The sequence below is a fragment of the Cajanus cajan genome, chromosome 5 (genome assembly GCF_000230855.2).
Source record: "Cajanus cajan strain Asha chromosome 5, NIPB_CcT2T_4, whole genome shotgun sequence".
In the NCBI taxonomy this organism is placed as follows: Eukaryota; Viridiplantae; Streptophyta; class Magnoliopsida; order Fabales; family Fabaceae; genus Cajanus; species Cajanus cajan.
Window position 1 is genome coordinate 8,125,427 of NC_138521.1, and position 10,224 is coordinate 8,135,650.

Here is a 10,224-nt window from a genome sequence, read left to right on the forward strand (position 1 = left end):
CAATAAAAGGGTTGTCACCGAGGAATTCTTAGTAGAACTATTATTGAGAAAACCTAGTAATTATTCAAATCTATAACATTTAATAATTGTAATCTGAAGTCCTATTTACCGGATAATCTATGTTGGGAAGTGAATAAGAATTCTTATGCCACGTTTTTTTCAAATCAATAAAATTAGTGCACATCCTCCATCTATTGTTTAACTTTTTACCATCACAACATTTGCTAATCTAGTTGAATACTGAATTTTTTGAATATGACCTGCCTTAATGAGCTTGTTAACTTCTTCCTAAATTGCATTTCACTTCTCTTTCCCAAACTTCTTTCACTTTTGTGTCACTGACTTTACTCAAAGGTCTGGTGTTAATCAATGACACATGAAATCAGGATTTATCCCAAGCATGTAGCTTGGATGCAAGCAAAAACTCTAATGTTTTTTGTTAGTACCTTAATAAGATCCCCCTCTACTTTTGGACTCAAAGCTGATCCAACTTTAATTGCTTTTCATGATTCAAATTGAAATATCTTCATCTCCTCCTTTAATTACGATTACATATTTAAGTGGTTATTTTTAAAATCAATCTTTAAGGATTACACTTGATAGAATGTTATTATTACTTTCAAGACTCGCTTTCTCATACTATTTATGTAACAACATTATTTACCAACACAATAAATATCTAATAACACTAAAGAGATATTTGAATACAAATTTAAAGATTTTTTTTTCAATTTTCTTTTTATTTTTAATAAAAACACTCTCATAAATGTGTTCAATCATACTTTAAAAAAGAAAAAAAAAAACTCTTTAGTGATTTAACCCATAAAACCATTCATAAAAGAAAAAAGTCTCCCTCTTTTTATTTTGCGCAAAAAGTCTCCCTCTAAAATGCTATTATTAGTCATATAATTAAAGAATCCCCCAAATCCGAAAAAAGTGCTTATATTTTTTGAAGACTATTATTATTATTACTCAGTACGAGGGCATATTCCAATTATCAAAGGCAGCAACGTGGTCCCAATAAACAAACATCTAAAATCTTAAAACGATGTAAGCCGCTAATAGCGTTTGAGGTGGCTAAGCGATGCAATATACAAGAATCATTCTCTGCTTGCCACGTGGAAGGTACCAACCACTCTACAAAATGTTGCACCCTTCTGTTTATCGTTTAGAAACAATTCAATAATTCTCCTTAATGCTTTGCCCTTCTCCTTAACCTTACAACTTCCAGAAACTCCAACTACCTCTCTCTCTGCTTCATTGTCTGGTTAGCTACTTCCCATTCCAAACTTCAACTCTTTTTTCTCTTTATTTTAGTCATGTTTATTTAATGTGCCATTTTGTCAAGTGTCAACATGAGATCATGGTTTCTTATGCTACCATTCTTGAATATATTTGCTAGCTAAGAACTTTCAACTTTGAACTCATAACACTAAGTACAAATGCATTACTATAGAATAATTTCGCTTGTGTAACTAAGAAATTTTTTTGTCGGAGATTCTACATCTACTACTATGATATGATCAAACTAGAGGGTATAACTACGAAATAATCTTCACATTACAAATCAGTTTTATGGGGTTGAGTTAGATCTAAAATTCACGTGATAAGAAATGTTGGTGTGATTCTGAAAGAATCTTTGTTGTTCAGAGTAGGTACCAAAGATGGCATCATTGACTGCTTCAAGTAACCTGGTCTCTGGAAGTTCTCATGTCCACCACAGACCAACTGCTTCATATGAGTCTAAAGCAGTAGCTATGGGACTTAGATCTCTAAAACAAGCCAATACTCATAATGGGCTGAGAATTTTGAACCCGGTGGATGAGCTGCTTAACAGAACCCCAATTAAGATTAATGCAGCACAAGCTATGAAGAAGGGGCTTCAAAGCAAGAATGTCAGGCCTACAGGTATAATCATATGTGGCATGAATTTGATATTTGTAGGAACGGAGGTGGGTCCATGGAGCAAAACCGGTGGGTTAGGAGATGTTCTTGGAGGTCTGCCACCGGCATTGGCAGTAAGCTTGCTGTTATTGTTTATTTATTGGCATATTTAGGGTTTAGTGAGAGCTAGGCTCTCTCTAATTGATCCTTCTTTAGGCTAATGGACATCGAGTTATGACTATTGCGCCTCGTTATGATCAATACAAAGATGCATGGGATACAAGTGTTGTAATTGAGGTATATCCTGTCCTGAGAAGTCAGGTTTTCATTTTTATCTTGGTAGAAGAGGTTTCTGCCAAATTGTGTAATGGTTAAATGCGTTGTTATATTCTTGTTACAGGTGAAAGTAGGAGATAAAACAGAAAAGGTTCGCTTCTTCCATTGCTATAAGAGGGGAGTTGACCGTGTCTTTGTGGATCACCCGTTGTTTCTTGCAAAGGTTGGAATATTTCTTAGTTTTCCTGCCATCCGTTCACTGTTTTGCATCGGATACTTATTAGTGACTGAACTTCAAGGTCTGGGGGAAAACTGGAACCAAAATTTATGGACAAACTACAGGAGATGATTACGATGACAACCAACTACGTTTTAGCCTGTTTTGCCAGGTTCAATATCGGCATCCTTTTAGTTGCAAGAGTTCTGTTCACTAATATTGCTGTTTTTATTATGCATTTGGTTTCCAATTCCAACCATAAAAGAATAGAAGACTAATATTTTGCCTGAAATATACTTTTCAACTAGCTACATAAATTATTAGATATTATATTATTTCCATGGGGTATGGCACATTTTAATCGATTATAATGGTATGTGTACTAAACTACTAATAGTGTATAGGTTTTTCTACACTTTTATCCCATTACAAACTATCATGTATGCAAGTTTGTTAACTTTGATAATAGCTACTTTAAAGGTCGTGCGAAAGATAATTTTTAACTAGTTGACAATTTAAAAACTTTTGAACTAATTGACGGGGTAATATAATAGAAAAAGTTATATGTGCTCTTTGATAATCCACTGAAGATATTCTCTTTGCAACATATTTATTAGTAGTAATAGGAAGTTCTGGGTGCATTAAAGCTACTTGCATTTGATTTATATGATGGATAAAGTAATACGTGCTCTTATAATAATTTATCTCCACCTAATGTCTATTCTTCCCCTTCCTTATTTTTTTCTCTTTTAATTAATCTCCAGGCAGCTTTGGAGGCACCAAGGGTTCTGAATCTTAATTCCAATAAATATTTCTCTGGACCATATGGTATGGATTAAGGTCATAAATGAAGTTCTTTGAAGCTAAGAACAGAAGATCTTTTAGGTATGATGTTTATTTTCTTTTTATGCAGGTGAAGATGTCATTTTCATCGCCAATGATTGGCACACTGCCCTTCTCCCCTGCTACTTGAAATCTATGTACCAGTCAGTGGGCATCTATAAGAATGCCCGAGTAGGTCTAAGTCACACTGGCTTGTTATTCTGTAGTGCTATTATATATTTAGTTATTTACCTTATTTAACATTCATGATCAACTCACAATCTCTTCAAATTTTCTTTCTGGTTGCTACCATTACCAGGTTGTTTATTGTATCCACAACATTGCTTACCAAGGAAGATTCGCATTCTCGAACTTTTCACTTCTAAATCTCCCAGACCAATTTAAAAGCTCCTTTGACTTTATTGATGGGTATGTTGCTCGTAAATTATGAATTGTAACCAACCATCATATACAATTACAAATTATAACTATTTGAAGTTGTTCTAATCTTGCAGACATGTTAAACCAGTGATTGGAAGGAAAATCAATTGGATGAAAGCTGGGATTTTAGAATCATGGTTTGTGATAACTGTTAGTCCAAACTATGCTAAAGAACTAGTGTCAGGTCCAGACAAAGGAGTGGAGTTGGATAACATCCTTCGCAAAGTTGATAGTCGTTTTGTTGGAATAGTGAATGGCATGGATGTTCAAGAGTGGAATCCATCCACTGACAAATACATAGCTGTGAAATACAATGTTTCAGCAGTAAGAACATCTTTTTCAAGAGTTAAAAGTATCTCTAAATTGCGTCATGGCTCATAAGAGAAATACCTAAATAACATATTCCCCTAATTAGGTATTGGAAGCAAAGGCTCTTCTTAAAGAAGCCCTCCAAGCTGAAGTTGGATTGCCAGTTGACAGAAATATTCCACTCATTGGTTTCATTGGTAGGCTTGAAGAGCAAAAAGGTTCTGATATTCTTGCCGCAGCTATTCCTCAATTTATCAAGGAGAATGTTCAGTTGGTAGCCCTAGTAAGTATAAAATGAAAAAAGAGAAAAAGTAAACACAATTTCTCAATCCTTCTTAAAATGAGGAACAACAGATCTCATTCAACTATGTTATGCTATTGTCTTAGGGAACAGGGAAAAAACAAATGGAAAAACAGCTTCAGCAACTTGAAACATTGTACCCTGACAAGGCCAGAGGAGTGGCAAAATTCAATGTTCCCCTTGCCCACATGATAATTGCTGGAGCTGATTTTATATTGGTTCCTAGCAGATTTGAGCCTTGTGGTCTCATTCAGTTACAAGCTATGCGCTATGGATCGGTATAATCCCTGCAACAATCCTTCATTCCTAGTATTATTTGCTGCTATTAGATTTCCTCTAATCCTTATCCTTAACATTTTTCTTTAACTTCTATTCTTCACTGTGCTAGGTACCTATTGTTGCCTCAACAGGTGGATTAGTTGACACTGTCGAAGAAGGTTTTACTGGATTTCAGATGGGTTCCTTCAATGTTGAAGTAATATACTAAGACTTTCTATCAGTTCACAGTCTGCAAGCATGTCCTCAGTAACTGAAGTTCTAATCACTAACCATTATTATCTTATTTTTCAATATTTTGCTTTAGTGTGATGCTGTGGATCCTTTGGATGTGGATGCTATAGCAAAGACTGTCAAAAGGGCCCTTGCAGTCTATGGAACTCCAGCTTTTACAGAAATGATCAAGAATTGCATGGCTCAAGATCTTTCATGGAAGGTGAGTGAGGGCAAAACCTGAGTGGTACACCATAAGCTGTGACGAGATTTATATTTTACTTTTGAGTTTAATTTCTATGCACTATTAGTGTAAAGGGTTTTTCTCCTGTTAAACAATAAAAAATTATGATAAAGTAAGACTTTTAAGGTAATATTTATAAAAGACAATAAACTTTTCATACATGATGATTTATGATTGGATGACACTGCAAAAACTATTTACACAGTCATTACATAGACTATTTTCTCATATAGTCATATTTTTTCCGACAACTATTATAAAGCTGCTAATCGATACCATATTTCTGTCTTTAATCTTAGTAACTGAATATGACAATATGTTTTGGAAATAGGGACCTGCTAAGAAGTGGGAGGAAGTATTGCTAAACTTGGGAGTTCCTGGCAGTCAACCTGGAATTGATGGAGAGGAAATTGCTCCACTGGCAAAGGAGAATGTGGCAACTCCATAATAAGAACAAAGATGTGAGGGAAGCCTCTCCTTGTCTGAGTCTCATAAAGTTCCCCCAGCCCTGTGCTTATTATTATTTTTTTCTCCTACCTTTTGTTTTCTCCAAAATATATTATAGAAATTTACATGGGCACGAAGATTACACGATTCCAATCAGGGTAATTCACTCTACGGAGTGATTTCAACACTATTTGAGTGCATGTATTCAAGATCAGCAGAAGTATAAGCGTTTCTTAGTAGTCTAGATATGACACAGGCTATGTTGGGCAAACAAGGAGTTGTGCTATATATGTAACTTGCACTGCTTATTGCATCTGCCTGTTTGGCTCCAAAAGTTGCGTTTATTTTTATTAAACGTAATTTTACGACATAAAATTCCATGTGAAGTTATAAAAAAGTTCAGTATTGTTTGTTTTTTAAGGCACGTTTAACTAGATGAAAAGAACGTCACTTTTGCATTGATCCCACAAACATTTTACTGTACGATCTAGTTAAAGTATATGATCCTACAATGGTTTTCTACAGCGGAATGGCCAAGAACTAAAATTGTCGGCATACGATTATATGGATTTATTTGCAACGTAGTATCAACATAACTTATATTTTATAATCGTATTATTCATTAGTTAGCTTTTCACATGAGAATTATTGTCATGCATTGAAAATTAACGCGGTAAATTGACAGATTGAGCTGTCCCAAACTCCCAATTCAGTATCTTCCTTCTAATGACTAATCAATCCTGGGTTCAAAGGTTTTAAAACCTTAAGAACCCATTTACTGTTCATATGAACAAGGTGTCATTGGATGCTACTTGGTACGTACGCCTAAGACATTAATGTTTAGTAAAATTAGTCTACCAGAGTACAAAGCTGCTATATTTAGAGCATGTATTAAGAATTAGTTTAGGTGGATTAGTAGCATAAGCTTTATGTAATGCACATCATTTACCAATTCCTTAAATGAACGGTTCCGTGTTGAGTTATTGGTTTACTTCTCTTGATACGTAGCTGGTAATCTCAACCTCTTTTAGGAATCAGTACTTAACATGCTTCTTGTAGTCAATGTCATCCCTTCTTGGTTCTTAACCCTTTTCATCACCTTTCAGCATATTTAGCCTTACAAGACATCATTGATTTATTTCTGTAGTGATTCAGCTGAGGAATTTTGCTCAGAAGTTGTTCTAGTGGTTTGTGAAGCATCTGCACTTGTTCCTATCAATTCTGTTGTTGTTGTAGTTGCTGTTGTTGTAACTGTTACATTATTTTATCCCTCAATGTACTCTTGTTTAAATTGGATAGTTAAAGAGACAATATCAATAAAATAACATAACCTTTTTACCTGCACTAATAGTTGGCATTGCCATTGAAGAGGGAAATGTAAGGGTGCCAGCTGAGCCATAGTGCCTAGGGACGATTGGAAATTGCATCATTTGGGGATATTGGACTCCAAAACCTTGAGCTTGGCTATTGTATCCATATTGAGCAGAAAAAGGGTAAATGTTATGGACAATTCCCACTGGCCCAGATGCCCCATTGGAGGGGTAGTAAGTTGAGAACGGTTGACCTCCATATACCCCATAACAGTTCTGCAAAATTGTTCACACAAAAGTATGCAAAGTTAGTGAAGAAGATGCAATGCACATATAAGTATGAGTTCAACTTCTCTGCAAACAAATAAAAATAAAAATAAAAATTACACCATCAATTAATCTGAAATAACCGATGGTATTGCTCGTGATTGGATTGTAAATTCAAAACTTTTCATAAATAACATTTGTAATTGAATAATAGTGTAGTATCAGTTTGTTTAGATACAAATTTAAAAGTTTTTTTTTTTTTTTAACTTTTCTATTGAAAATAATGAGAGTTCTTTTTTAATTGATTTTTTTTTAAAAACACTTCTAACTTCTAATTTGTATCTAAACAACTTGTGATATCTTAGATACATATAATATTTACTTTGCAATTATTTTTAAGCATTTGTTGCACAAACACCTACCATGGGGTACATATTATCTTGTGAATATCCGGTATATCCCCTAAAAATGCAAAGAAGCAGGATCAGACAGAAAGAAAAAACACAGAATGTAGGAATAAGGGAGAAAATTGAGATGCATAATAGAAAAATGACCAAAACCACTCGTGGTATTTTCATGTTACCCAAAAGTTGGATAAGTAAGTGTGTGTTGCCCACTGTTTTGATGGACAAGTGTTGAGGAGGGGCCATGATAAGCAGGTGAGGCCAAAACACCAGGTGCTGCTCTAAACCGTCCTGCATCCACATTATGAAGTTGCTTTTCAATTCTTCTTTCTTTAATAAAAAAATAATGTCATGTATGATAAACATTTGTTTAATATTCAATTGATAACCAAATAGTAAAGGTGGCATGTAATTTCCTGCTTCATATGAGATAAATAGATAGATTATAATGAAAAGAAAAGAAAAAAAAACTCAAACTCAAACTGTTTAAGGAGAAATATAAATACAGAAAAACAAATTGTAAAGAGGAAATTGTAATAGGATAAAGGAAAATGGAGGAACTGAGACCATGTTGTGGAGCCTGTGTACGATTCTTGTTTGCACCAATAGATGCAATATTACAGTTTGCCCTCCTCCCATCAATTATTGGAGAGGGGTTCTGACATGCTTTTTTTGCTGCCTCTGGATCCTTGAATGTGACCTTGGATAACAGCAAAACCAAAGATTCATTGTCTAAGACCACATGCCAAATGAATTGGACAAGCAAATATGACAATGTGGGAGACATGAGAATCATAAAAAAAAAGAAAAAGAAAAAAGAAAACGGGCTTACAAAACCATAACCCTTGGATTTGCCGGTGTTCTTGTCTGTGATAATAACAGCCTCTAAGATCTCTCCAAACTGCTCAAAATACCTCCTCATTGTGTCTCTCTGAGTCTCCCAAGCTAACCCTCCAACAAAGATTTTGGTAGAAGTTGTGTCATTGTGTTGCCTCGAATTGTTGTTACCACCCACCATCTGAAATTGCTTTGTGGAGATATTATGTGTATTGCATGCCAAAAGAATAAAAAATAAATAAAGGATATTGTTCTGGACAACCACTAGGTTTTTTAATAAGAGGTTTCATACATGAACATTTTACAATATCAAAATTTCAAATAAGCAAAAGCAAAAGCAAAATTGGATGACAAAGCATGTTCTTGTGAAGATCAGATATAATCATCAACGAAAAGCTGAAAACATTCATGCACTTGTGTCTGTGTTTGTGTTGGTGTTCATGTTCATCTTTCTTTCATGTAGAAATGATATTTGTAAGGTCCTAACTACCATTTTCACATCCACAAACACAACTACATAAATCCACAACATTGATATTCCTATATAACTATACATATATATCATTACTTTTAAGGGTGGAAAGGAACAGAATGAAGAAAAATGAAAAAAGAAAATCAAATAACAAAATGCAGAAGAATCATTGCAACACATGTCAGAAGGAATATAACATCAATAATAATTAACAAGACCAACCTTTTTTTCCTTTCTCTGTGCTATTTCATACATAATAATGTATCATTTTAGGAGCATAGAACTTCTACTTGCTCTGTTAAGGATGGTTATGGGGCTTATGGACATGATACGATACTTTCACATTAATCTTTTATATATAAATGAATAATATCATTCATTAATGCTTCTGATTTTCTCTCAATGTAAATATTTTCCTCTGTTCGTGTGTGTCTTCAACCTCCTCGTTCCTGAAGCTGCTGCAATTCGATTCTATTAACCAAAAAAGGATAATAAAGGAGGCTAAAATTAAGTTTTAGATTCCAGCTTGGACACTTTATTTATTTATTTGTTAATACATCAATCAAACTATTCAAATATCCCCAAACCACCCTTCCTCCACTTCTCATTATTCACCATATATTTCTTTAACAAGATTGCTTAACTATAAGAGTTTGTTTTGCACTAAAAGGAAAACAACCTCTGCTATTCAAAATTTAACTAATAAAAGACAAACAACTTGTTTCATACCCTTTTATTTTTATGACAAAATTTAAAGGGTAAGTTCAAGGCTCACAGAGATACTTACATTTACCTCTTCCCAAAGAGATTAATGGAAATTGGAACATACGACTTCTCAAATGCTAAATCTTTTCTTATTGACCTCATAGAATAATAATTTGTTTCATCTTTATTTTGTAGAATTTTTTTTTGTAACATGTGTCTTCTTTCTTTCTTTACTTCACTTACAACAATGAACTTCTCTAATGTGTATTTTTTTGTTGTTGTATTTAATTTAACGGATCATTAATTAATCACACTTAGTATATAAGTTGGAATTTTACCATTAGGATTGAATTATAAATATGAGTAGATCCTGAAAATTTTTTCTTTAGTTGATGACCAAAAGTTGATGCTTTATTGAAAAAAAGAAGACACTCAATAAAACTAAATTTAAATTACATTATTGATTCTTCTATTTTTATTAATTTATAATTTTGGTATCTCTATTTTAAAATAAAGATATTTATTCTCTCAAATTTTAAGAATATAATTTTTTTTTCATTAAATTAACATATATTAATAATTAAGTTTTAACATTTAAACACATTAAATAATATAACATTTAGTAAAATTATATTTGAAAATAAAAACTAAAAAATGAAAAAAAAAATATTAATAAAATAAAATATCGAACATTCATTAAAATGAATACAAACTATACTAAGGTAGTGACATATGATACAAAAATGTCAAATTTTAATAATCAATCAACATTGAATTCCCGTAGAACCAAATTTTATAT

At 33.2% G+C, this 10,224-nt stretch overlaps 2 protein-coding genes across 4 annotated transcripts; one reads left to right on the top strand and one right to left on the bottom strand.

Annotated features, from left to right (window-relative positions):
• The first annotated feature begins 1,111 nt into the window (after positions 1-1,111).
• Positions 1,112-5,850, top strand: LOC109808324 (granule-bound starch synthase 1, chloroplastic/amyloplastic). Of its 2 annotated transcripts, none has more exons than XM_020371265.3 (14): positions 1,112-1,267; positions 1,651-2,018; positions 2,101-2,181; positions 2,285-2,383; positions 2,460-2,549; positions 3,142-3,205; positions 3,291-3,391; positions 3,519-3,628; positions 3,715-3,964; positions 4,056-4,232; positions 4,337-4,528; positions 4,639-4,725; positions 4,834-4,962; positions 5,315-5,850. In XM_020371265.3, exons 2-14 carry the CDS (start codon positions 1,665-1,667, stop codon positions 5,429-5,431), a joined length of 1,851 nt encoding a protein of 616 aa, XP_020226854.2. In that variant the 5' UTR covers positions 1,112-1,267; positions 1,651-1,664; the 3' UTR covers positions 5,432-5,850. The 2 variants fall into 2 exon arrangements, with proteins under 2 accessions (XP_020226854.2, XP_020226855.2); XM_020371266.3 differs by having other exon boundaries at positions 1,121-1,267; positions 1,656-2,018.
• Positions 5,851-6,017: 167 nt separating this feature from the next.
• LOC109809348 (putative RNA-binding protein ARP1) lies at positions 6,018-9,312 on the bottom strand. Of its 2 annotated transcripts, none has more exons than XM_020372627.3 (7): positions 8,943-9,312; positions 8,244-8,438; positions 7,979-8,111; positions 7,591-7,702; positions 7,430-7,469; positions 6,770-7,016; positions 6,018-6,681 (listed from the first exon to the last, which is right to left on the bottom strand). In XM_020372627.3, the coding sequence occupies exons 1-7, from the start codon at positions 8,973-8,975 to the stop codon at positions 6,566-6,568; spliced, it is 876 nt and encodes a 291-aa protein (XP_020228216.1). In that variant the 5' UTR covers positions 8,976-9,312; the 3' UTR covers positions 6,018-6,565. The 2 variants fall into 2 exon arrangements, with proteins under 2 accessions (XP_020228216.1, XP_020228217.1); XM_020372628.3 differs by having other exon boundaries at positions 8,244-8,429; positions 8,943-9,310.
• Positions 9,313-10,224: the final 912 nt, after the last annotated feature.

Bases quoted from the DNA above. Each gene is read 5' to 3' on its own strand.
- LOC109809348 (XM_020372627.3), bottom strand. From the start codon at position 8,975: ATGTATGAAATAGCACAGAGAAAGGAAAAAAAG. The intron at 8,112-8,243 runs GTAAGCCCGTTT...CTGTTATCCAAG, and splicing joins AATCCAAGGGTTATGGTTTT to GTCACATTCAAGGATCCAGA. The intron at 7,470-7,590 runs GTAACATGAAAA...TTGCATTTTTAG, and splicing joins CTTACTTATCCAACTTTTGG to GGGATATACCGGATATTCAC.
- LOC109808324 (XM_020371265.3), top strand. From the start codon at position 1,665: ATGGCATCATTGACTGCTTCAAGTAACCTGGTCTCTGGAAGTTCTCAT. The intron at 3,206-3,290 runs GTATGGATTAAG...CTTTTTATGCAG, and splicing joins ATATTTCTCTGGACCATATG to GTGAAGATGTCATTTTCATC. The intron at 4,963-5,314 runs GTGAGTGAGGGC...TTTTGGAAATAG, and splicing joins CTCAAGATCTTTCATGGAAG to GGACCTGCTAAGAAGTGGGA.